Source organism: Trachypithecus francoisi, unplaced genomic scaffold (genome assembly GCF_009764315.1).
Source record: "Trachypithecus francoisi isolate TF-2019V2 unplaced genomic scaffold, Tfra_2.0 Lachesis_group3, whole genome shotgun sequence".
In the NCBI taxonomy this organism is placed as follows: Eukaryota; Metazoa; Chordata; class Mammalia; order Primates; family Cercopithecidae; genus Trachypithecus; species Trachypithecus francoisi.
The window spans coordinates 120,691,239-120,718,837 of record NW_022681468.1 but is presented as its reverse complement, the minus strand read 5'-3'; the positions used below and the strand labels follow the sequence as shown (position 1 = coordinate 120,718,837).

The 27,599-nt window shown below is 50.1% G+C and overlaps 1 protein-coding gene across 1 annotated transcript in view; it reads left to right on the top strand.

Moving 5' to 3' along the window:
- The window catches only part of CORO2B (coronin 2B), a 153,355-nt gene that overhangs the window by 42,640 nt on the left and 83,116 nt on the right, over window positions 1-27,599 (top strand). Inside the window, exon 2 of the mRNA XM_033189603.1 lies at window positions 27,001-27,201. Coding sequence (XP_033045494.1) covers window positions 27,001-27,201 — 201 coding nt within the window. The remainder of the gene's footprint in view (window positions 1-27,000; window positions 27,202-27,599) is intronic.

Below are 27,599 nucleotides of genomic sequence, written 5' to 3'. Positions count from 1 at the left end.
TTCTCAGCAAACTCAGAGTGAATAGTAGGACCAGATAAACTCTAGGTCTTTCCTTGCTGTGTTCTCTCCTTTTTGGGTGGACAGTACTGGCATCATCACTCTCATTTTATAGAAGATGAAAGTGGAGTTATATATTTTCTTATTTTTTCTTTTGAGACAGAGTCTCACTCTGTCACCCAGGCTGGAGTGCAGTGGCACAGTCTTGACTCACTGCAGCCTTTGCCTCTCAGGTTCAAGCAACTTCCCTGCCTCAGCCTCCTGAGTAGCTGGGATTACAGGCATGCGCCACAACACCCAGCTTATTTTTATATGTTTAGTAGAGATGGGATTTCACCATGTTGGCCAGGCTGGTCTTGAACTCTTGACCTCAGGTGATCCGCCCACCTTGGCCTCCCAAAGTGCTGGGATTACAGGTGTGAGCCACCATGCCCGGCCTAATTGTTGTGTATTTATTTAATGTGTTTTAGGAAAAACAGTAGCTGGGACATCAAACTGTGATGTCATGGCTTAAATTGCTTACAATGATGTTTGTACAGATATTTAAACGTTAGAAAGAGCCAATTTAAAGAAAATTTTAAAATAGATATGGTTCGGATGATTTGGAGAAATGGCAAGAACATGTTGGCAGTGGTACACAAATTATGAAGTGTGGAAAACACTGGTAACACTGATTCCATTCAACCTCTTGTTTGACAAATGACTAAACTGAGGCCCAGAAAGGACAGAACACGTGTCCATGAGTCTGATAAGTTATTTTAAGCCACAGGAGTAAAGAGGGTCTTCCCCTTCCAACCTCATTCAAAAGTCTGCGTTTAGGGATCACCATATCTTGCTTTTGAATCAGTTTTATATTTCCAAAATGCCTTCTCTGCTTTAGTCTCTCATTCCTTTTTTTTTTTTTTAATCTGAGTCTTATCAAGCAGCTATAGTAGGGTAGTTATTTCTTTGTTTTGCAGATAAACAAACTGAGACCCAGAGAGGGAGTGTGCCTGCCGTCACTCAGCCAGTCACTCAGCCAGCCGAGGCAGGACCAGGGCTAGAAGGTTTCCAGGCCTTCCTACTGTGCGTGTCAGGCAGGGTTGGGCGGGGAGCCAGTTTCTGTGATGAAATCCCCCAACAAAGGGTAGAAAGTCTTCTGGGGTAAATGCAAGGCAGTCTGCTGGCCGAGCTCCACTTGGGAGCACAGGGAACCGTACAGGGCCTATTATACGCTGCTCCACTTCCGGGAAGCTATTACTTTCTGAAGGAGCCACAGATGTTCTCCCTGCCTGCTGATTAACGGGTGTGTTACTCAGCTTGGAGTGGACAGATGAGATCAGCTGTGAATATTCTCAACTGTGTGACCACCATAAACTCTGCCAGTGCAGGTGTAGGGACCCTGCAGGCCGTAAGCAATTTAGCCACAGCGTTTAATGAGCAATTGAGCATCTTGGAGGTGCCAGGACCTGTGCTCATGGCTGGAATGGAGGCGCAGACAAATCAGACACTGCCCCCGACCCCATGGGACTCAGTCGGCTAGGGGAAGCAGACACATAAACAACTAGCCCCAGAACAATGCAGTGCGTGCCAGCATGGAGGCCTGGAGCAAGCACGATGCAGGGAGTGCTGAGTTCTTTCTCAGGGACCAGAGAGGCTTTGCAGCACAGGAAGCATTTGAACTGTACCGTACTATTGAATAGGGTTTGGCAGGAGGAAATGAGGAGGAGGCATTCCTGAAAGGGGACCTGCCCAGAGTTCCACACTGGCCTGAACTGGAGACCAGCACATGTGCACCTGGGATGGGAATGAACTGTGGCTCCGGCTTCATAACTCTGCCTTTCCAGATGGGTGGGTTACCAGAGCCTTGTGAGAACAGATTGGCCTTGCTTTGGTTTGGTTGTTGGTTTGAGATAGGGAGGCAATGTGACTCAAGAGGACAAGCTTTGGGATAATACAGACCTGGGTTCAAAGCCCAGTTCAGCTTCTTGGCAGTCATGTGACGCTGGGCAAGTTTCACTTTTTTTTTTTTTTTTGAGACAAGGTCTCACTCTGTCACCTAGGCTGGAGGGCAGTGGTGCAATCATGGGTTACTGCAGCCTTGACCTCCCAGGTTCAACTGATCCTCCCACCTCAACCTCCCAAGGAGCTGGGACTATAGGCACATGCCACCGTGCTTGGCTAATTTTTCTGATTTTCTTATTATTTGTAGAGATAGGTTCTCACTATGTTGCCCAGGCTGGTATTAAACTCCTGGGTTCAAGTGATCCTCCTACCCTGAAGTGATCCTCCCGATCCAAAGTGCTGGGATTATAAATGTGAGCCACTATTTGACCTTCTCAGTCTTGGTATTCCATCTTTAAAATGGGGATAATCTCTTTTGCTTAGGAGTGAAAAGTAAATGAGATGAAGTTGGAGAAGGACTTAACCCATAGCCGGGTTTATAGTGGGTGCTCCGTACATTAATGATAATTGTGGCAATGCTGCTGGGTGGGTGACTGCATGTGGAAGTGGAGTGTGTGGGGGCATGGGCGTGTTTTGAGATCGCCAAGGTGGGTGGACTGTGTGACTGCAGTGTGAGGATGTGAGGGTTGGTTGTACATTCCCTTGAGTGTGAGCTGACTGGGCAAGACATGCCTGAGGCTGTTGAAGGCCACGGGGATTTGGTATGGGGTGAGTTAGCCTGTAATTCACTCTGAGTTGGAAAGGATTCTCCAGTGTCATTCAGTTCGACCTGAACCTGCTATGTGAGTCCCATCCCTGACACCTGTGCCAAGTGACCTCCAGTTTCTTTCATTGCCTTCAGCAATGGGGAACTCACAACCTCCAAACACAGCAAATCCTAGTGTTGGACCTCACTGACTACTCGCTAGAAACAAAAGCAGCTCAGCCCCATGGAGCACCTTCAGAGTCACAAGATTCACCTCCACACGCCATTCATTCATTCATAGATATTTGCTGAGCACCCCTACTACCAGATACTATTCTGAATCCTGGGGATGTAACAGAGGACCAAGGCAGACACAGGCTCTGTCCTCTCAGAGTTTATAGTTTGTTGACCTTAACTCACAACACCCCTGTGAGGGAGGCAGAAGAGATTAGGATGAATCCCATTGAACACACTGGGAAACAGGATGGTGGTGGTGATGGTGATGGTTGATATTTATACTTAGCACATGTCTGGTGCTTTGTATACTTTAGAGAATCTAATCTTCACATCTGCCCTAGGAGGTGAGCCCTATTAATATCGCCCCTCTTTTAAAGATGAGAAGCATAGCCGGGTGTGGTGGCGGGTGCCTGTAATCCCAATTACTCCGGAGACTGAGGCGGGAGAATCACTTGAACCTGGGAGGCGGAGGTTGCAGTGAGCTGAGATCACGCTACTGCACTGCAGCCTGGACAACAAAGTGAGAATCTGTCTCAATTAAAAGAAAATAAAATTTAAATTTAAAAAAGACGAGGAAGCAGAGAAGTGATGTTTCTTGCTTAGGGTTATACAGCAAGGAACCGGCCTGGCTCTTTTAACCCCAGGCCCATGCTGCCTCTTGAATCAAGTCATCGAGACTTGCCAGAGCGATACAGCAGGGGCCTTGACTGAAGCTGCTGGACGCAGACCCTGGGTGCTTTGCACCACCATTGGAAGGTCACGTGGAAGCCCTGGCAGTGTCCATGCATGTGGAAGCCTAACATGAGTGACCTCCAGTCTGCCCCACCCACAGCTGTGTTTACACCACCTCCTCACCCCCACCCCATCCCATCCCAAAGAGCCAGAAGTGAGTGAGGTCAGCCTCTCCCACCCTGCACGTAAACAGAGGCTGGAGGACCAGAAGTCATCTCAGGGCAGTATGATAGACTCCTGGTAGGAGAAACCAAGGGCAGCTTCAGGTTCCTTTGCTCCAGAAATCCTGTGGGGCGTCTCCATCCTAGCATCCAGTAGCCTGTTGCTCCCAGGAGCAGCAGCAGCGGGTGGGAGGGCAGGCAGGGCTGGGTGAGGATTACTGCATGCTGGATCACGGCTCCTGGGTAATCCCCGTTTGTGCCACTTGCAAAGTGTGAGGTTGGAGGCGGGTGTGTTTGAGCAGCCCCAGCCCCTCTATTGTCGACACCACGGATTACAGCAGCTTCTCTCTGCAGCTCAGCATGGGTCGCACAGATTCCTTGACTGCTTTGTTGGGAAGATGCCCTTTCTTATTCCTCCTGCTCTCTGCCCAGCCCTCCTCAGTTCAGCCTCCAACAGGAAGGAGAATTTTCAACCCTAGAGACTGGGTGATGGAAAGAGACTTGAGATGGACTCAAAGGACTGGAGTGGCGGGTCCTGCTCTTGTGCTGTCTTGAGCAGGTGACCTAACCTCTAATTCTGTCTTCTCATCCCATAAATGAGGATAAAAAATAAAGCCAGCTGCCCAGCTTAAGTCAAGTAATCCATGTCAGGGTGCTCTGTAAACTAGCGGCACCACTCTACCAATGTCAGATATTAGAATCAGCCATGGCACAAGACTTGCAGTGGTGTGAGACTGTAGTTCCAGCTGCTCGGGAGGCTGAGGCGGGAGGATCACTTGAGCCCAGGGAGTCTGAGGCTGCACTAAGCTATGATCGCCACAGCACTCCAGCCTGGGCAGCAGTGAGACCACGTCTCTAAAACCAACGACAACAACAAAAATGATATTCGAGTCAACAGTGAGCACAGCTACCAACACGAATAACAATGGTGATCAGCACCACATGAGTCTGTGAAAGGTACTGTTCAGTGTTTCCTCCAGCCTAGAGCTGATGTTAGGAACTACTGTCTCTTGGGCCTAAAACTAATATGTGATGTATTAGTTGTGCATTCAAATAACCTTAGGGGCTTTTCAAACATCGGACCCCAAGGTTCGTGGGGTCCATGCCCAGAGATTCTTTAGATCTGGGGTGGGGCTGGGCGTCTCTGTTTTGTTTTTTTGTTTTTTTTTCTTTTTGAGATGGAGTCTCGCTCTGTCACCCAGGCTGGAGTGCAATGGCGTGGTCTCGGCTCACTGCAAACTCCACCTCCTGATTTTCCTGCCTCAGCCTCCTGAATAGCTGGGATTACAGGTGCACGCCACCACGCCCAGCTAATTTTTGTATTTTCAGTCAAGACGGGGTTTTGCCATGTTGGCCAGGCTAGTCTCGAACTCCTGACCTCGTGATATGCCCACCTTGGCCTCCCAAACTGCTGGGATTAACAAGCACGAGCCACTGAACCTGGCTGTGTCTCTGTTTTTAACTCCAGTGCTAGTGGTCAAAGACCACTCCTGCCCAAAGTCAAGGACACTGCAGGACAAGTGACTGTATGCCCAGGGTCCCTTCCTCTGCACCACACTCAGCTGTTCCTGAACCTCCTTGCAGTGGGAGGCCCGAGCGCGCTGCTGTATGCTGAGGGAACCCAGTCTTCTCAGCTGCCATGCAGGGTTTAGGAATCTCTAAACTTGAAGCTTCTCCACAGTTTATTTTATGCAACTTTCTGTATCTAGAATGGGGACAAATATTTCTTCAGCTAAATTTTTTAAACTCAGGTTCTTCAAGGTATAATTTACATGCATTAAAAAAATCATCTTTTTTAGTGTCCAGCTCTATGCATTTCACAAATGCAAACAATCGTGTAACCACCATCACTATCATGATACAGAACATCTCCATTGCCTCCTGAAATTCCCTCCTGCCCCTTTGTGATCAGGCCTTCCTCCCACCCCCAGGCCTTGCCACCATTCATCTGTGTTCCATCTGTAGAAGTTGTTTTTTTTCCAGAATATTATATCAATGGAATCATTGGGTATGTAGCCTTTGAACCTGCGTGTGCACTCCGCTTACAGGTTTTTTTCTTTTTTGTTGTTGGGTGTTTTTGAGACAGGGTCTTAGGGTCTTGCTTTGTCGCCCAGGCTGGAGTGTCTGAACACAGCTCACTGCAGCTTCCAACTCCTGGGCTCAAGCAATCCTTCCACCTCAGCACCCCAAGTAGCTAGGACTACAGGTGCACATCACTACACGCAGCTAACTTTTGTATTTTTTGTAGAGACAGGGTTTCACCATGTTACCCAGGCTGATCTCAAACTCCTGAGCTGAAGCACTCTGCCCACCTTGACCTCCCAAAGTGCTGGGATTACAGGCGTGAGCCACCACACCCGGCCCCGCTTTACTGTATTTGAGAGTCATCTGTGGGGTTGTGGGTATCAGTAGTTTGCTCCTTTTATTGCTGAGTTTGTGTTTCATCCTGTGGATGTGCCATAGCTTTTCTTCCTGGGGTAATTTAATTGTTTCTAGCTTTCATCCAGAAATGCTGTCTAGCAAGAAATGCAATTTGTTTGATTCATATGTAAATCTGTCTGCACGGGCTGCTTCAAAAGTCAAAAAGACTCATTCGTCAGCAATTTTAAAAAAATTTTCCTACTACGTGCTGCTGTGAGGGCACGTAGTTCCAGTGCTTACAGGGCTCAGATGAGAACCGTAATGCAGGAGGGGGCTTGGGTGTAACTGAGCATTCCCTCCCCTCTGGAAGGGGCTGCAGTGGGAATGTGGGTGCATAGTATTTTCTGATTTTTGATTTTTCAACAAAAGAAAGAAGACTGAGTTTTTCTTAAAGATCTTGACTTTTAAAAAATGTTGGCAACTAATTTAGAACATGCTTAATCACTGTGCTGGCTGCTAGCTGCTGGCTAGATTGAGTTCTGTCTCATGACATGTGGCTTATGTGGTCCTGAGTGCTAGAGATTCAGACAGATTTTCTCCCCTGTGCCCTCTGGGGACAAGTGATGTGGACAGAAGGGAGAAGCCAGGGACTTGGCTGACACAGATGCAGGACTCCCAGCCTTTGAGTGAGGGGAGGAGGGAGCAAGAGACTCAGAGTCTTCCCGGGAATCACTGCTTCTAGAGCAGTGGCTTTTCATTCTCACTGTGGGGAGCTCAAGAATACAGAGGCTCGGCCGGGCGCGGTGACTCAAGCCTGTAATCCCAGCACTTTGGGAGGCCAAGACGGGCGGATCACGAGGTCAGCAGATCGAGACCATCCTGGCTAACATGGTGAAACCCCGTCTCTACTAAAAAAATACAAAAAAAAACTAGCCGGGCGAGGTGGTGGGCGCCTGTAGTCCCAGCTACTCGGGAGGCTGAGGCAGGAGAATGGCGTAAACCCGGGAGGCGGAGCTTGCAGTGAGCTGAGATCCGGCCACTGCACTCCAGCCCGGGTGACAGAGCGAGACTCCGTCTCAAAAAAAAAAAAAAGGAATACAGAGGCTCAGGCCCCATCATCAAGTCCATTTTGTTGGCTGGGGAGAGACCCAGATGTCAGTACTTATGAAAAAACATGTCTGCGGGCAAATTTAAGCAGTAAGAGCTGAGAACCACTGCTCCGGAGAGGCCAGGAGGTCTGGTCAGAGGCTGAGGCCCCAGCCCCCAGGCACCTCTCCCTGCCAGTTTCCCTGGGGAAGTCATGAGTTTGAAGAGTAGACAGAGGTCAGGTGTCATCACTGAATCACTCCTCAATGGCCAATGAGAGTACAAAGGGTAGCTCTGAGCACAGGATGTGTAGTGAGACTCCTGGGTTTAGCTCCCAGTCCCACCACTGCCAACTGGGGGTCCTTAGCAAGGTACTTACCTTTTTTCTGCCTGTTTCTACATCTGCAAAATGGGCACAATAATGTCAGATTCATGAGGATAAGGAGGACCAAATTAGGTAATTCCTATAAGCTGCTTCTAAATGCATTACCTATAAAATTTTATTTTTACTTGTTTATTTGTTTTGCTTTACATTTGTGTATTCATTATTGTATTGCTCTTGTGCTGGTCTCATATGAGAGATTCAGAAATGACTAAGACATCATCCCAACCATCAAGGAGTTTGGAGTTAGACCTGAACACAGGAAAAGCAATGCACCAGGGCAGGGCAGCTTGCCCTCAGTGCCCAAGAGTGGTTTATGGACCTTCAACTGCAGATGGGTCCCCAGGAAGAAAGAGTGTATTGGTGGGGGGTGCTCAGGGAAGGTGTGTGTTGGGAGAGAGATGAGTAAAATTCCAGGGTGCAGAGAGAAGAGGGCAGGCATCTCTTTGCAGTGTCTTGGGGTTGGGGAGGTGGAGGTAACCACGTGCCTGGGACAATAAGGAGAGCCTGGCTATAGCATAAGGAGCTCGTGGGAGAGGAGACTCTGCATCATGGTGGAGTGAGAGGCACTGTGACAAGTGTGGTCTTCATCTGCAGGATGGGTGGGGAGATGTGAGCATGAAAGGGCTTCTGCTCTGAGCCTCTACAATTATATTAGGTGACTCAGTTATTTGCTGTGCTGAATTTTGCAGGGGCAGCCTCATCTCCCTCTGCTTACCCCTGCCATAGACCCTCAGGCTTACGGGTACAGCCTCTTTTCTGCCCCACACACCCTGGTGTATCCCCATGTCCACGCCTCCCCATATTGCAGCTGACATAGCTTGCTGAGCTTCTGGTGTACCAGTTCGATGAGGCTCTGTGCTGAGGGAGTGTGCTCACTCTTACTTCTATACCCCAAATCTTCCCTCCCTATCCCCAAACTGGAAACACAGCCTTCCATAAAGACACCTCCTCCAACCCCACCACCACCCAAACCAGCAACATCAGTGCTGGAGAGAGGAAGAAAAGGGGAAGGGCCAGCATCATTTGGGTGGGGCTTTGCATATATTAGTAATAACAATTACAAATATTCAACAATAATGGTACATTACCATAATGACCAAATCTCCAGTGCCTTCTACGTGCCAAGCACTTAGCAGGCATGACCTCATTTAATTCTCACAAGAGTCACAGAGAAACCCCATAGCCCAGTTAAGCACACACCCTATGGAGTGGAAGGCCTGGGTTTGAATCCTTTCTCTGTCCCTTCTTGCCTGGATGACCTTGGGCAAGTTACTGAATGCCTGTGCCTTAGTTTCCTCCCCTGTGATATGGGGAAGATAATAGCGTCTGCCTCACTGGGTTGTGATGAACACTAAGGAAGGCAGTATTTGCAAAGTGCTTAGAATAGTACCTAATATGTAGCAAGTACAACACTAACTGTCAAATACATTAAAATATGTAACATATCACTTTATCCATTTTATAACAGGGGGATAGAAACAGATGAGTCAAGGGACTTTACAATAGTTACATGTATTAAGCCCATAGTATGAGCCAAGTAATGTTATAGTCACTGTACATGCATTTTCATTTAATCCCCACATCAGCTCCATGAGGAGGCACCATTATTATCACCACAGTTGATACACAAATGGGGTCCCAAAAGGTAGATCAACTTGCTCACGACAGTAGCTAATAGAGAAAGGCCTTTTCCCAGGGCTTTTCCTGCCTCCTCTGGAGTCTACATGGGCTCACCCAGCCTCTCCATTCATTCCCTGAGGCTAAGCATTGCTGGGTACAAGAGACTTTCTGCTGAGAGGGATGCCCTCAGTTTCCCATGTGATGTGGAAGATAAGGCAAGATGGGGAAAGGGCAGGATGAGAATGTGGGAGGGAGGGACCACCAGGTCTCCTGGGCCAGATGTGCCATTTGCCTCCAGATGGGGCAGGGAGGAATGAATTGTAATTGGACAGCAGAGATGCTGTGACTTTATTTAGAGTTAGCAGAGGAGAGCCAGGAAGGTGAGGCCAGCAAGGTCTGTTGGGGGAGCCGTGGGATCATGCTGGGGAGTGCTGAATGTGTCTTGGAGTTTTGCAAAGTTGTTACCCCGTCAGCGGGGCTGCTCCACACTGGAAATTCTGGAGTAGTTCTGAATGAGTCAATGTCTGAGAAAATCATTTAGTTCAGAAGTTCAGGAGAATAATTGGAAAGACTCCATTGCAGCTCTGCTGTGTACGGTTGTCTGAGTTGTGCCCTGCACAAAGGCACCTAGCAGGGGGTAAGTGGGGTCTGAAAACCAGTCCACATTCCGCTCCCTGAGCCTGGAGCTGATTCTGCTGGAGGAAGAGGCACCTTCCTCTATTCTCACAAAAGTGCCCTGTGGACTGGAGTGGTCCTGACTCGGTGGGAGAGGTGAGGAGAGAGACTTTATCCCCAGAGGTGGATTGACAGAGGCCAGACTATGCCAGTGGTTTGGTACTCAGGCAACCACAGCTTCGACTTTCACAGAAACCAGGAGGGCCCAAACAAAGAGCCCAGGTGCTGGGGAAGAAACGATGTGCAGGGAAAGGCTGCGCACTGAGCAGCTCCCAGGGCCTCCGAATGTCCTTATGAAATGGACAGGGGACCAGCAGGAGGGTCAGTGACAGGAGCAGCCTCAGTGAGGGTCAGATCAGGAGGACCTGGATGAGGCTGAGGCAGAAGCTAATTGAGAACCCTGACCTCATGACTGGGACCCAACTCGCTGTGGAGTCAGGAGCTTGGGCTCTTAAACCCGCGTGTGTATGTGTGTGTGTGTGTGTTCGTGCGTGTGTGTGTCTGTGTGTGTTGCGTGCATACACATGCACTACGTCTAAGTGGACACCATGAAAGAAAAGCACACCAGTAGAAAGAGTCCTTTAAAAATCAGGAATCCAAAAAGATAGGTAATGCCCCCGCCAGAGGCACTGCTCACCCAGCATTGCCGTTATGTTGGAAGAGAAAAGGGAGGGTGCTGGTGTTTGCTCAGTGCCCACCAGGCACCGTGCCAGATGTTCTGGATCCATTACCTCATTTTCCTCTCCACCCCTCTTCCTCATGGTTTCTGTAGCAATGACATCATTCAGTGGAATAAAGAAAGAAAAAAAGGGAAAAAAATCTCCTTTCAAGGCTCGGCAGTGTTGCTGGACCCAGGGGATGCTGTGTAGGGTGGTCGTGTGCAACAGGCAGTATGAACCTGATTATTGCTCCCCCTGGCCCAGGTGGTCATTGTTATCATCCCCTGAGCTGTGCAACTTTTCCAGCAACTGCATGGCAGGCACAGGCAGCTGCATCAGCACACCCCAAGGAACGGTGCTGAAGGATGAGAGAAAACCTCAAAACGAAATAGTTTTCTTTGTTCCTGGCAGGAGTAGGCCTGCTAGGCTTGGGTGGGGCTCTGTGGTCTCTGGGCCTCCTTAAAATAGCAAAGTTCTTTGCTGTGGGGGGCAGAGAGACCTCATGGGGACAGGTCACAGGCAGTGTCCAAACACTCAGAGATCTGCTACCCTCTCCCTCTCTTTATTTCCATCAGTTGAAATGCTTTAGGCTGCAAGTAACAAAGAAAGCCAACCAAAACTGACTCAAGCTATAGGATTTTCATGGTTTTTCAAATAAGAGTTGCAGAGGAAGGAGGTCCTAGGTTTGGTTGGTGGCTCCACAGTGTCATCAAGGACCCAGGCCTCTTCTGTGCTTCTGGTCTGTCTTCTCATCATTTTGGCCTTTTGGTTGTAGGTTTGTTACCTCTTGGCCACAAAAATGGGTGCCAGAACGCCAGGATTTACTTCCTCAAATGCAAGCAAAGGCAGGAAGTAAGCAAAGGTGTGTGCCAGTATGCCAAGAAAGAACTTTTCTTATGTCTCTCTTCTTAGTGAGACAAAAATCTTTCTCAGAAGCCCCCTAGGGGACTTCCTCCTGTGTCTCACTGGCCAGAACTGGGTCTTGGGCCCTCTCCCAAGGGTGAGGGGTGTTCCTGTGGTTGTGCAGGGCGGTGGTGGGGATGGGACTGGGAATGGCAGGTACGAGTCCAGTCAGCAGGTCTGCCTGCTCCCTTCTCCAGGAGCTTGTCCCCGTGCTCCCAGGGAACACCTGGATGGCCGGGTTCTGAAGTGGTGAAAGGCCAGTCACTTGCCCATCAGTGGGTTCTGGACAGTCTCCATGTATAGGGCATTGTGAGGAAGACCAAGAGGATGGAGGTTGTCCTGAGAAGGAGACAGTGTTACCCCCATTTTTATAGATAAGAACTCGAGCTCCAAAAAGTTAATGAGCTTGTCTAGGGCTTGTTATACATTTTATAATATTTTATAGATGAGAACACAAGCTCCAAAAAGTTAATGAATTTGTCCAGTAGATACTTAGTAAGTGGTGGCACTAGGATTTAAACCCGTGTCTGTCTGTGAAGCCATCCTGTGTTTGGCCCACTTTGGAACAGTGTCCTCTCTCCTTCCAGAATCTCAGCCAGGAAGTTGGCAACCTTTAGAGTTCCTGTGCATTCCAGCTCTCAGAGCTGGCACCAGGGCCCAGCTTCCAGCCTCCGGGAGAAGTTAATCTCAACACGTGTAAAGAGAACCAGTCAACCCTGAAGTACACACCAGGTGCCAGGGGGCAGGGTGGCAGCCAGGAAATGCTGCAGGTGTTCAGGGGAGGGTAGGTCCCTGGGGATGGGATGGTCAGAGACCCCGTGGGGCCAATTCATTTACTGCTTGACATCAGTAGCCACACCAGAGAAGGTGCTGACGCCTGCACACAGACAACCCCTCCTGAGTTGCCAGGAGGAGAGGAGGAGATGCTCCTGGCAGTCAGTGTAAACAGGCTGCTGGAATGGCCCCGATGGCCACCAGGGAGGGCCACATGCCACCTCTCAGCATCGCTGGAGTGGGCTCTCTGTTGGTTGCTAGCAACGGATTCTGTTGACCTTTAGTAATGAGGGAGTCTGAGCTAGAGAGTGACCAGCAGCCAGGCCTCCCAGGCTCTCAGGCCTCAGATGCCTGGAATTTCGGAGCTAGAAGGTACCCAGATTTCCGTTATCTTGACTGCCACAGTGGGCTCTCTGGGATGGTGATGTGAGTGCCTCCTGCACTGGCAGCCCCCATGTGGCATAACTCCTTGGGCACTATGCATCCACACGGCCCATCTATGCAGGGTACAGCCCTCAGGCCTTAGCTGGCAGCCTGACAACTTGGATGTGCAAAGAAGATACAAGTTTGTTTCCTCTGTAGCTTGTCTGGTGTCATCCAGGAGCCCCACCTGGTAGGTAGCCGTGATAAAACGCATTCAGCTCGGTCCAGTGGAGTTGGTCTGATTCAGTAACTTCTGATGTAAAGGCTCACCCTTTGGGGGATAATTCTTGTTGTTGTTGTTGTTGCTGTTGTTGTTATTGTTGTTGTTGTTGTTGTTGTTGTTGTTTGAGACGGAGTCTCGCTCTGTTGCCCAGGCTGGAGTGCAGGGGCGCGATCTTGGCTCACTGCAACCTCCACTGCTCCCAGGTTCAAGTGATTCTCCTGCCTCAGCTTCCTGAGTAGCTGGGATTACAGGCATCTACCACCATGCCCAGCTAATTTTTTCTGTATTTTTAGTAGAGATGGGGTTTCACCATGTTGGCCCGGCTGGTTTTGAACTCCTGACCTTAAGGGATCTACCCACCTCAACCTCCCAAAGGGCTAGGATTACAGGCATGAGCCACCATGCCAGGTGGGGGTAATTTGACATCTGCTTGGATGACTCCAAAGGAATCACCTTTCAGAACTCCTCCTCCCCTGGCCTCTGTGGATAGAGATGGCCTAGGCTCATGCGATTTCAAGGGTTGGAGGAAAAGGGCCCTAGCTCCCCAGTGGACCTTAAACATGCCCTGGCTGATGCCCCTGAGGTGTGGCTGGTCTGTCCTCTCCCAGAGCATTCTTTGGGCATCTCCTGCTGATGTCTGCAGCTGACAAACTCATGCTTCATTTTGTTCTTGGCCCTGATAGTGGGGTGCATCCCCAGCGGGGCCCTGGCTGGCCTTGCAGATTTCAGAACTCAATCTCATTACGTCTTGCCCAGGCCTAAACTGTCTCCCTAACAGCCTCTGAGCCCACATCTTGCCCCTGCCCATGCCAACCTCGCACTAGCTGTGGCTCTCAGACCTTCCACACCCTGCTTTGGGGCTGTGCGGAGACTGCTGGGTCCTCTCCACCAACCAGGCGCCAAAGGAGGCTCAAGGGCATGCTCCAGGCTCTCTGGCCAGACCCCTCACCATCTCATTCAGTGAAGCCAACTTCTGTTTGACCCACTGCTTGTAATAGTGTCCTTTCTCCTTCCAGAATCTCAACCAGTAGGTTGGAGAGACACTCCTATGTTCTCAGAGCACCCTCAACACATTTTCCCCTGAGGTTCTGGCCCAAAGTACAGGAACTCCAAGCACACTCCTGAACATCCACGTATCTGTTTCTACTCCCTTCTCATCCCACAGTCCTGCAGGCTGCAAGGGTGAGACGTCCCCTTCCTCCTGGTGTCCAGCCAGGACCTTCCTGTGATGGAGTCAGCCAGACAGGACTCTTCCTTTGCTAACATGGAGAGACGGGAGTTAAGAAAAGTCCTCTGTCAACAATTCTGTCTCTTAAGATATTTTGTGGCTGCAGAATCCTATCTTGGAAGTCAGAATGTAAATTTTTTTGAGTCCCGCTTTAACAGTCCAAACTCTCCCGGGATAATGGATGTCATTCATTTATTTTGTATTTTTGTAGTTTTTTGGAGGCAGAGTCTTGCTCTGTCATCCAGGCTGGAGTGCAGTGGCATGATCTCGGCTCACTGCATTCTCCATCGCCCGGGTTTAAGTGATTCTCATGCCTCAGCCTCCTGAGTAGCTGGGACTATAGGCGCATGCCAGCATGCTTGGCTAATTTTTTTATTTTTAGTAGAGATGGGGTTTCGCCATGTTGGTCAGGCTGGTCTCAAACTCCTGACCTCAAGTGATCTGCCCGCCTTGGCCCCCCAAAGTGCTGGGATTACAGGCGTGAGCCACCATGCCTGGCCAATAAATGGATATGATTTAGAGGAACAGCAGGAAGGTCACACCTAGTAAATGCAGAACAGTGCACTAATATTATTTTTAAAATTACAGTGATCCCCTTTACATTCTTCTCTGACCTCTTCTCCATCTCCCTTCCCTCTGCTTATGGCTTCTGCCTCTGCCACCAACTAGTGGTGCAATGTAGCCCACATTTAAACCCTTCAAGGGGAGGAGCTGGCTGGTTTAGCTGTCACCACTGAGTGTGGATCACTCCTATGGAGCAGAGCTGTGTGCTGGACGGTCACGTGGAATGCTACGTGACCACCTAGAATGAGGTGGCCTCCCTTGTGAATTGGGGGAACAGAGAGCGTTGTAGGGGAACTGTTGATCACAGATCCCAAGAAGACTCCTCTTTCCTTGCTGGGTCCTAAATTAACTACTGGATTCTTTTTACAAGGCAGTGAGTGAGAGGTGGAGAACATCATGAGACAGTTATCATGAATGTTTTCAAACAAAAACCCATTGATTTCCTCAGTAACATTAAGTTTAATTAAAAAAACAAGTTTCTGCTCTAGTTTCTAGACCCTCAGCTGGTGAGGCCCCTTGAATTGTTTCCAAAGTCCTAGAGGAAATAGTTACTCCTATACACACACACACACACACACACACACACAGACACACACACACACTCCTTGGGGACCGCGCAGGGTGGACAGTGCAAAGGGTTTATTTCCAAATAAGCTCTGTGCATGGGGCCTGGGATCTATTTATTTATGGGCTAGTTGATTTATTACCCCTTTTTATACCCAAAATGATTAGCAGTAATATAAAGAACTTCGGCTTCTTCTTTCTCATTTGGGGCACTAAGAGATAGGCTTCCTTTTATTTGAACAGCGATACTACAACAGAGCCAGCAGATGGTCCTTCTCTTCCACGCCGTCCCCTGGCTGTAATGTAGATAGATTATCTCTTGGGAAGGGGAAGGCCCATCACCAGTTACCATATTCCCGTGGGGACAGTTTATCAGTCCATCTTTTTCTGCACTGGCAGGTGACAGGGAGCAAGGTCTTGGTCTGTGGACCAGGAACCAGGCCAGGCACTCTGAACACGGGATCCCAGTTATCCTGAGAGTTGGTCAGGGCATGTCACAGGCAGGGAGCCTCGGCAGTGGCAGCTATGCCTGGCATCTCCCCAGCTCAGCCTTTAGCCTTGACTATGAAACAGCCTTTTAAAAAAGTTGCTCAGCCTCACCTACCAAGAGGCCGGAGGCCATGAAGGAGGGTGTGAGAAGTAGGACCTGCCGTGGAAAGAGAATAGGGCTGAAAACCAGAAGTCCTGGGTTGAATTCCACCAGCCCTTATTAAGCACTTGCTGTGTGCACGATCTTGTGCATGACAGTCTAGAAATACAGAAGAAAGCCCTCGAGGGATGCATTAGGCCCAGCTCTTTTACTCACTCGCTGGCCGGCAGGGTGGTTGTCAAGGGCAAACCCAAAGCACTTTTGAAGGTGCAGATCGATTGGTAAAATAATCTTTGTTGAGCAGTCATGGTTAGCAAAGCACGTTCACACACAGTATTATTTCACTAGATCCTCCTAACCATCCTAGGAAAAATATGAATTATATCCATTTTTCTGATGGAGGAACTGGGAGGTAAAGGGACAGATGCAAAGTCACAGAGCTGAAGCTTCAGAGGGCCCGGTGCTCCTTGCAGTGCTCAAGGACCAAAGTCTGGTTCCGGGACCAGCAGCTTCAGCATCACCTGGCAGTGAGTTAGGGATGCAGATTCTCGGGCCCCACCCTCGACTTCCTGAATCAGAAACAAGGGCCCTCAGCAATCTGTGTTTTCACAAGCCCACCGGGTAATTGTGATGCACGTGCAAGTTTGAGAAGCACTGGGCTGGAGAGTGATTCTCAATTTAATCATCTATGTGAACCACCTGGACTACACCGTGTTCAACCGTAGATTCTGATTTGAGTCAAGGGTGGGGTCTGGGATTCTCCATTTCTAACCAGCTTCCAGGTAATGCCAGTGCTATTTGTCCACAGGCGGTCCATTGGACAGCAAAGATCCCAAGCAGGAATCAGCTGGTGGGCTTGGTTAAAATGCACATTCCCTAGCTCATTCCCACGATGTGTGATTCTGCAGGCTGGAAGTGGGGCCCAGGAGCCTGCATTTCTACAAACACTTCAGGTGATTCTGAGGCAGATGACTTGGGGCTCACACTCCAAGGACCTGTCCCCTGGAGCTCGAGCTTGCAGACCATCCATGCTGGCCTCATTTTCAAAGGTTTTCCACCTTCACTCCTCTCCCCACTGGACTTGAACCACCCATTTGATCTCCTGCCAGACTTTGGGCTGAGGGGGTGCAAGTTGGAGGCCATCTCTGAGCCAGCAGGGCCCTCAGTTCCTCAAAATAGGTCAGGAGTCTGGCACAGACCAGCCTCAGTGGCTGCAAATAGAAACCATCTGTTGGGCCTGTGTTTTGAGCTCCACCGCCCCTCTCTGCCTGGTCAGAGAAACACAGAACCCAGAACCTCAATGGAGCATGGATCCTTCCCAGCAGGCCTGGGTTCTGCTCTGCCACTGCCTGCCCGGATAGACTCCCATGGGATCTGCCTGCAGGGAAGAGGTGGCGGCACCAGATTCTGCCACCCCAGGGCAGGAAGCTCGCAGTGTGGACCGGCCATCCAGAGACAATACTGTGTGACCTTGGACGAGTCGCTCCTCCTCTCTGGGTCTCTGAAATGAGAGGCTGGATTTAGTGGACCTGAGTCCTTTTCTGCTCTGACAGGATACGGTTCCTTCAAAACCTTTTTGTGTCAGGACCACATGGAGAAAAAGTTAGGCCCAGAGGAGGCAGACATTTCCTTTTCCTGGCTCTCTGCGCAGAGTGAATATTATGGGATCTGGTCCTGTGAACATGGGGATGGACGAGGTTCCCGATCTGGAGCTCCAAAGGGACTTTTGTGGGCCCTGAGGCAAAGACTTGGGTTGCTCTTCCTTGTCCCTGCCCTCCAATTTCTTCCCTCACTCGTATATTTCGTAACCATTTATCAAGATGATGTTAGGCCCAATGGGAAGCCTGGAAAAATAGGAGGAATGAGGTGCAGTTCCTGCCCTCAACAACAGCCAGGATAGTTGGGGAGCAGACAAGTAAAGGAGAGACCTCGGTGACAGCTCTGAATCAGATCCCAGCTCCTCCACTTCAGTGACTTGGACAAACCCAGTCACGTCTGGAAATGGGGATAATAATTGTACCTATTTCTCAGGGTTATTTTAAGGATTGGAGGATATAATGAATGTAAGATGCTCAGCTCATCGTGAGCACTAAACACATGTTGGTTGTTGTCAGTGTAGTGAACCAGGAGCAAGGGGAGCACAGCATGAAATCTGGGGGCCTCGGGAAAGACTTCCCAGTGACCGTCTTGGGGGAGGTGGGAAGCTGTCTTGAAGAGACTGAGGTAGAGGAGGCTACAGCCTTACATGTCCGGCCTTGTTCACCAGAGCAGGAAAGGCTGCAGGGATTCGGGCAGAGGCCTGGTACAGAATAGACCGTGTCTCTGGCTGGGCTTGCACTGGGTGGTGGATGCATGCTGCATAAACCTCCCCTCTAGAGACTGTTGAGAAGGCGCCATCCCAGCCCTGCCTGTTCCCACTTGGCTTTGATCCACTCCCTGATAGCATGAGGGAGGCAGGACAGAGCTGGGTGGTGAGGAGGAATTCCCATTTCCTGGGAGAGAAGAACGAGGGACTTGCCCGAGAGGCCCTGTGAGTTGATGGGAGAACTGGTCTGGAACCCAAGAATTCCATGTTTGCCAGAGATGCAGAGAAAGACAGTGGAGTGACTCCAAATTACAGCCTTCCTAAGTCCCTGTACACCCCACCCAGGAACTTCCAGGAGTGGAGGTTTGTACTGATTCTTTTCTTTCAGGATTTAGGACTTTTAGTAGCTAACTGATGACTTTTAGGAGCTAATTGATGTCTTTTCTCCCAGTGCTGTCCAATGGAACACACTGCAGTAATGGAAATGCTCTGTAATCTCTGCTGTCCCATATGGTAGCCACTAGCCATATGTGCCTGTTGAGCTCTTGATATGTGGTTACTCTGAGGAGGAATTTTCCATTTAATTTTAATTAATCTGAATTTAAACAGCTGCATGTGGCTGGTAGCTACCATATAGGACAGTGCAGTTTTAGCCTACTCTAAGGGACACAGGCAAGAGGAGATACTGCCAAATGTTGGTTCCACAGATACATGCCTTCATAACACATTTCCCAGACGATTCTGATGCATAACCAAGTTTGGAAATGGTCAGGGCAGGGGTCTGAGAGATGCTATGCTGAGGGAAGTGGCACAGTTCATGCATCTCCCATTGTCTGTTTGGCTTTCTCATTTTACAGAGGAGGACACTGAAGCTTGAAGTCCACTGGGAATTACTGCCCAGGCTGGCGAGCCCCTCGGGACTGTGGGCTGGTTCCCTCTGCTCCCTCCAGTTTGGAAATATTCATTGTGTTCTTCCTGTGTGTCCAACCTTCCTGGGTGGAGGAGGAACAGATGATCAGCTCTTGCTCACGACCCAGAATGCTGTGGATGAGATGGAGCTGTTGATAACAGTGTCTTTCCTTCATGACAGTGCCACATTATTTTCTCTTGTGTTCTCATGTTCCATCCTCATACAGATTCCAGGACCCAGGTCAGTTGATACCCACATATCACAGAAGAGGACACTGAGCCCGGAGAAGGAAGGTGGCTTGTCCCAGGTCACACAGCTGGTGACCAAACAAGATGGAAAGTGCCAGTCTTTCTCTGACAGCACATGACCGGGAATGGCTCTGTCATATATCGTGATGGGCTGCCCCATGGGAGCTACCAGGGCAGATCTGAGAGGTCTCCTGGGCTCCCCACATTGCACAGCTCTTTTCCAGGGGGCTTACTCCCAGCCCTTTGATGTGAATGTAGCCACATTGCCCCTTCACCTGAGTCAGAAACTAAAAAAAAGTGCTCTCTTACATTTTTGTGTTCCAGTTAAAAACTAAATTTTGCTCATGTCATCATCTAGAAAATGCACCCACTGGCCACAATAAATCATTTTTGAGACCCGAGGACAGGATACAATTTGCTTCCATGTGGAGTATACATAGTGATTATCTCAGAAGAGAAAAAAAGCTATCCTACATTTCTTGAGAGGCTATAAGGGCCATTTAGCTGCAAAATGAATACTTCTTCCTTCCGGGCCCTCCCCATCTGGGAGGGATACCAGGATGGCCCTGGGCCCAGGGAGAGGCTGCCAGGGAGCAGGCCCAGCAACTGTGCACATCTGGAATCCAGAACCTCTCCCTCCCTCTCCTGACCCTCAGACCAGCCCAGCCCAGCCCTGTCCTCCTCCTCCTGGCAAAGCCTGACCTTCCCAAGTAAACATTTGATTATTTGAAGTCAGAGACTCTCCCTCACAGGAGGAGAGAGGGTAGAGCTAGTGTTTAGCAAGCACCCATCCTGGGCCAGACACTTTGCCAAGGAATTTGTATCTGGTCACTTCATTGTATCCAGTGAGCTGGATGACATTATTCTCATTTTAAGAAAACTGATATTCAGACAGGTTGAGTATGTAGTCCAAAGTCGTACAACTAACAAGTAGCAGAGCCAAGATAGAAACCACTGGATTCTTTCTGACTCCTAAAACCCTTCCTGCTATACAGTTTCTTGACACTTTTGTGTAGGGGCCTGGATTTATGGAGCTATTGGGGAGGGGTAAGAGTTGAGGTGGAGAGGCTGAAGGAGGAGAAGATGTGTGTTGTATTGGAAAGAGAAGTAGACTAAGAGTCAGAAGTTCTTGGCTGAAGTCTTGGCTACACCATTTTGATAGCTTGTGACTTTGGACAAGTCTCTTAACTCCTCCATTAGCCACACAGACACTCTATGTTGTAAATGGGATTGTAGCACCTGCCTAGCTCTGTCTGCTGGACAGCAGCGGGGCTGACTGAGGTGGTGTCTGGAGAGGATCATGACTGTGGGTGGGCTTTTCAGGGTGGTTCTACAGGCACTGGCCCCTTGCTGATTCTGTGCTGTCAACAGCAAGGGACTCACTAGGCCTCAGCCTAACAGCAGTACTGGGTTCCGAGGTGTCGGTATTCTGGTGACAGGGAGCCTATTGGAGACAGGGCTGCATGACCAGAAGGAAGAACGTGGTAGAGGAAGGGCTCATGAGGTAGGGTAAGGACCAGACCCTCATCCTGTGGGCAAGGCAGCACATCAGCCTGAAAATAAAATGCAAAACCTCAGCAGGCTGAAGTCACAGCCCTAGGGTGAGTTCCCTGAAGGAGGGACCTCCTTGGGCCTGACCTTGGCTCTTGCCCCCCTACCGTACTGAGAGGTGATTCAGCCAGAGTCACTATGAGGCTCAGCCATAAGGGAGCCCTGAACCAGGCATGGAGTCAGGTGGGGCTGTGCAGGGGCCAGAAGAAGTTGGATGATCTGGTAACTTACAATCCGGTAACTGGAGACAGAAAACATGCATATCTAAAGCTTGAAATAAGTGCCAAGCATTAATCAGCTCTGTGGGACGCCCTAAGAGGAGGTGGCTATTGCCATGTAAGAGCTGTTGTCATTCAGGGTCACAGCAACCCAACTGGGGTAGGGAAATATAGAGGAGGAAGACCCCCAGCCAGGGAGGGTGGTAGAACCAGCATGGTAGACCTCAAAGCTCCTCTCTGTTCCAACATCATGTGTTTAATAAAGTACAGGAACTCTATTATCTCAGGGCTGGAAGGCGATCTAGTTCCACTCATTAATCCACATCGTCCTTGGTCAGAGGTCGTCCACTTAAATCTTGAAACCCCCCCTTCCCCCCAGAGATAGGAAGCTCATTACCTATCAAGGTAGCTTCTTTTTCCAAGTTAGGCAGCTCTAACCATTAAGGACGTCCTTTCTTTTACGGAGTTCAAAACCAATCTTGAAAACCAATCTCAAAACCAGTATGTCCCAATCTTGTGTCTTGTGCTCATTTGTCCTAAAAGATTCAGAGAGAGTGTGTTCTGCTTTCACTAGAACCAGTCGGGGGGAATCTACCAGTATCTGGGCAGGGCTTCAGGGGTAAAGGCAAAGGGCCAGATTTTCAGGTCACCTCTTGACCGCCCCCACTGATTTCCCTTTGAGGTCTCGGCAGGGATGAGGTCAGCCCCTTAGTAATGCAGATCCTAATGCAGACACCCAACTTTGGCCTACAGTGTGTACTGGTGCCTGGCTTGGCCTTCCAGCCTCTGTCCATCACCTTCCAGAACAAACCCTTGGCACTGGCCAGGTGGCCTCCTCACTGCCACCAGCCAGACCAAGTGTGTGCTTACACATTCCCTCTGCCCTCTCCTCTCCTTTCTCATGCTCTACCAAAGCCAAGTAACTAATAATGGAGACATTGTAACCTGAATCAAATCAAGGCCTTAGACCTAACTCTTAAAGTTTACAAGGGATACAGGAACAACCTTAGCAATGCCCTGAAGCATCATGAGACAAATCTTTGGAACGTTTTATAAGACGACTGAGCTGGTATCTTTCAAAAGGCAATGCCATTAAAAAAAAAAAAAAAAAAAAAACATGGTGCTAGGAGTATTTTAGGTTAAAGAAGGCAAAAGAGAATTGACAACCAAATGCAACACGGGAACCTAGGATTCACTGAATCTTAGTTCAGAAACTAAAATAGCTGTAGAAGGTATTTGGGGGAAATGTAAACATGGACTGGGCATTACATGGTATTGAGGAATGGTCCGTTTTCTTGGATGCGATGATGGTGATGTGCTAAGGAAATTGCCCTCCTTTGTAGGAAATGCTTAAGGAAGTAATAAGGAGGCAGGAGTCATGATTTTTGCAAGTTCTTTTCCCATAATTCCACAGAAGTAGAAAGAAAGAGAAGGAATGGGGTAGAGGGGGAGGAGCAGCTGGTGCTTGAAGCAGCAAAGTGTCTTTCCCAAGGTCAGTAGGAGTCTGAATGGGGAGCGGAGCCAGGACTGCAGACTCCCAGCTCAGGGTCCTGTGTGAACACCTGTGCATAGGTTCACGTGGAGTGGAGCTCCAGGCCCAGGGATGTGGAGCCACTGATCAATAGCAGCCCCTGACCTCCCTTCCCCTGGCCCTTCCAAAGGCCCAGCAGAGAGAATCTCCATGGAGATCCAGCCCCAGCCTACCAGCCACGGTGGAGAGGCCAGCCCAGGCTTGCTGAGAGACAGACACTCTCCATTCTTCCCAGGAAGCAGGCCTGCCTCATTCTAGGGCCTGCCCAGGCCCATCCCTGGGGAATATGCTTAGTGGGAGAACATGCCTGCTCACCCCGAGCCTGAGCGCTGTGGTCCCCTGGGATGCAGCATCCAGTTCAGAAGTGCTAGCTGGGCTGTGGGGGCAACAGGAGATGGGTAAGGAGTCATTCAAGAAGACCACAAGTGTGCACACCAGAGCCTTCACCACAGATGCTTCCTTCCTGTGTCCACATCCTGAGGACTGGGGAGATGAGGAGATGGGAGAGAGAGGAAAGAAGGGCAGAGAGTGGGAGGAAGCAGAAGGAGCAGGGAAAAGGAGAAGGGGGAGGGTGGACGAGGAAGGGGTGAAGTCAGATGGGAAAACAGGCACAGAAACTGCGGGCCGCTGAGCGCTCCACCTGAGGAAACTGGGGTACTTGTAGACCTTGCCTGGTGGGCTCAGGAGAACCTATCAGGTCAGCATGTCCTGTGCTGGGCACGTGGCAAGCAGCTTGGCATTGGCTCCTACCAAGCCCTTGGAGGTGATGGGGATGATTAGCCACCTTTATTTTATTTTATTTATTTATTTATTTATTTTGAGACAGGGTTCAGCACTGTCGCCCAGGCGGGTAGTGCAGTAGTGCAACTCAGCTCACTGCAACCTCCACCTCCCAGGCTCAAGCCATCCTCCCACCTCAGCCTCCCAAGTAGCCGAGACTATAGTTGCATACTACTATGCCTGGCTAACTTTGTATGTTTTTGGTAGAGACAGAGTTTTGCCATGTTGCTCAGGTTAGTGTCTCCAACTCCTGGGTTCAAGTGATCTGTCCTCCTCAGCCCCCCAAGGTGCTGGGATTACAGGAGTGACTCACCTCACCCAGCCTAGCCTCTTTTTTTTTTTTTTTTTGAGACAGAGTCTCATTCTGTTGCCCAGACTGGAGTGCAGTGGTGCAATCTCGGCTCACTGCAACCTCTGCTACCTGGGTTCAAGCAGTTCTCCTGCCTCAGCCTCCCAAGTAGCTGGGATTACAGGTGCTTACCACCATGCCCGCTAGCCTCTTTAATATGGGAGTAGATGGAGGTGGCATAGAGAAGTTAAGTGACTTGCCCAAGTCACACAGCAGGGTTGGGATTTGAATCTAGGTCTGCGTGGCTTTCAGTCCAGTTCTTGTGACCCTTCCCCTTGTTGTCCCCCAGGGAGAGCCTGCGGTGAAGTCTGCACTGGGAAGAGCACAGAACTGGGCACTCAGTCTAGAAACAGGCCTTGTGCAGACCATCCCCGATGCCCAGCCACAGGCTGTGCTGGGGTTGGAGACAGAACTTGCCATCCCTGTGGCTCCCTGAGCCTTGGGTTCTGGTGGATGCTGAACTGTGTCATCTGTCTCCCCACTAAGCTGGACTCCCTTCATGGATGGGCTGGGCCTGCCACCAGGTCAGTTGCCCAGCAGGTCTCCCCATGGCCTCCAAGACTCACCTAGGCTGCCTGGGAAAAGTGCACACTAGTCTTCAGTCCCTTTCAGAAGACCCTGGTATCACTTTCTGCCATCACAGAGCAGCGACACACCCCCAGGATGGGAGAGGCTAGGACAAGCTCTAGACTAGGAGCCCCAGGAGAGGTGCCGGCTGTCTGCGGATTCCGAGGAGGTCACTGTGGGCTATGTAGATCAGAGTGAGTCGGGCCTTAAAGGCTGAGAGTTGGCTGCACAGAGAAGACATTCCAAGCTAGAACTGCACTAGCAAGGAACAGGAGGTTGGAGTGAGCAAGCTCAACACCTCCTTTCTCTTGTGTGGAAACTGTGGCATCAAGAATGTTCTGCGTGGAAAGGCAGAGCAATACCTAGTGTCCTCACTTCAGATTAAACTTTTGCCAGGTCCACCAACCACCCATACTATATTTTTCATACTGTATTTTTCTTTGAATTGATTCACTTTTTGAAACTTAGCCTCATTAGCAGTAGTATCTGTGAAACCATGGATTTGACATGAAGTTATATTTTTTCTAAAGCAATTTAAAATAAACACATGACTGGCTAAAATTAACTTCATCTCTGTAACCATGTAAAGGACCACCTGGGACCCCACTTTGGGAATAGTTGGTGTCCTGATGAGGAGCCAGTGCTTGGGGAAGGGAGAGCCTTGCCTGCTCTCCCTTCAGCTTGGGGAGGGAGGGGAGAGGCTTGTCTGAGGTCACACAGCTTGGGGAGGAGAGGGGAAGGCCTTGCCTGAGGTCACACAGTCAGCCTGGGGACGGGAGGGGCTTGCCTGAGGGCACACAGTCAGCCTGGGGACGGGAGGGGCTTGCCTGAGGGCACACAGTCAGCCTGGGGACCGGAGGGGCTTGCCTGAGGGCACACAGTCAGCCTGGGGACCGGAGGGGCTTGCCTGAGGGCACACAGTCAGCCTGGGGATGGGAGGGGCTTGCCTGAGGGCACACAGTCTGCCTGGGGAGGGAAAAGGGCAGTGACCTCCCAGCCTCCCAGCCAATGCTCTTGCCTCTCCAGCATGACTTTATCCAGACAGTCTGGGGCAGAACTCAGCAGAGAGAGAAGGCAGGAGGAACAGGGACACAGCGTGGGCAAAGACAGGGAAGTAGAGCAGGGAGACTGGCCCAGTGGGATGGAGGGCAACCTTGGGAAGTGGAGAAGAGGCAGTGGAGAGGCAGGGGTTGGGGCCCAGAGAACTGGTGGAAGAGGATTTGCCTGAAGGTGAGGAGTGACTTCCCTGGGATTCTCCTTCTGGATTCTGAACTTCTTCCTTCAATAAAGAGGCCTTTGTGACTTAGCTCTTGGCTTGATTTAAATCAAATGCAGGCCGGGCGGCACCATGGCTCACGCCTGTAATCCCAGCACTTTGGGAGGCCGGGTCAGATGGATCAGCTGAGGTCAGGAGTTCAAGACCAGCCTGACCAACATGGTGAAATCTGTCTCTACTACAAATGCAAAAATTAGCTGGGCGTGTAATCCCAGCTACTCAGGAGGCTGAGGTGGGAGAATCACTTGAACCTGGGAGACAGAGGTTGCAGTGAGCCGAGATCGCGCCATTGCACTCCAGCCTGGGAGACAGAGGGAGACCCCATCTCAAAAACAAACAAACAAAAAGAAAAAAACAAAAAAAAAACTGTACAAAGTATACCAGTTAGAACAGGCTAGGATATGCTGTAATAACAAATTAACTCCAAAATCATAGCGGCTTATATAACAAAAGTTTGTCACTCATGCAAAGTCTGCTATGGATTCTGTAAGTGCTCCAAGACAGCAATGCCTCATGTAGTGACTCAGCAATCCAGATCGCTTTAATCGTGTGCTTTGTCATCACATGAGACTCTCTAGCTGTGATGGAAAAGTACTGATTCCTGGGCTGCATCCTCAAAATATTGGATTCAGTAGGTCTAGATTGGGACCCAGGAATCAGCATTTCTTACGAATGACATGGGAAGCCCAGCGACCTCCCCCACCCCAGATGACTTTGATACAGGTGATCTGTGGGCCACATGCTGAGAAACCTTGCTTCAACGGGTCATCTGGCATAGGAGGAGTCTCGGATTTCCAGTCAGGAGACTTGTGTTCATGGCCCTACTTAGCTGTGTAGCCTTGGACAAGTCACTTAACCTCTCTGTGCCTGATGATGTGATGATAACATCCAGGACTCAGAGATTTCTGAGGATGTACCTGTGGATTAGAAATGCTAGATAATCTGAGAGGATGACAGTGGGTGGGGGGTTGCCTTCTTGCACAAGGAGAGACATCTCCCCACCCCACTCCTGCTGTGGGCCTTGTCCTCAATCTTGGTGAACACTGGCCTCTGCTGTCCGCACCTCCCATACTGAACCGAGCACAGTTCGGGATACTCAGGAGGGAGTCTGTCTGTATTCTTGCTTTGCTCTATCACATGATAGGTTCCTGGGTAGTAAAAGGACCCTACAGCCTTTCTAGAAAGTGGGGTGGGCCTGTGTACCAAAAGCCCCTATGCCAATCTTTGTTCTTGTAAGATTTTATTCAAAGATTAAACCCACTAGAACGGGCTGGGCCTATGAGTGTGCCCTGAATTCTTGGATGCTTCTTCCTTTCCACCTCTTCCTGACGGGGGACCCAGGACCTGCTCACCTGCTGCACGTCTGAGCCGCAACTTCCCTCCCCCCAGAGCCCAGCCCAGGCCCTTCGTGGCACAGGGCCCAGCCTGACCCTTGTCTCTCCTGACCACTTACAGATGTCCTGGCGTCCGCAATACCGTAGCTCCAAGTTCCGGAATGTCTACGGGAAGGTGGCCAACCGGGAGCACTGCTTCGATGGGATCCCCATCACGAAGAATGTGCATGACAACCACTTCTGTGCCGTCAACGCCCGCTTCCTGGCCATCGTCACTGAGAGCGCAGGGGGCGGCTCCTTCCTCGTCATCCCCCTGGAGCAGGTAGGTGGCCCCTACCTTCACTCCACGGGCAGCTCCAGGGCAGAGGAGCCATCCTTGGTCTCTCTTAGGCCTGTTGACCCTACTTCTCTCTGAGTTCCCACCTTTTACTTCCTCATCAAGTATCTAGTGGCTATGCCTTCTCCAGGATTTTCCTGAGATTCAACAGAACAAGTACAGGCCCTGGATCCAGGAGACCTGAGATCCCTTTCCAGAGCTTACCTAAAGGTGTGCACTTGGACAAGCCACTCCCTTGGTGTATACAAGGTTCCATTCCCTGAAGGAGTGGAACACTCTGATGTCCAAGACCAGGTCTAGCTCTGTCACTCCGTGTCCTGAGTGTCCTCTTGGTTTGGAGCCAGAAGGGATGGAGACCCAGCCATAAGTATTATACACTGAGC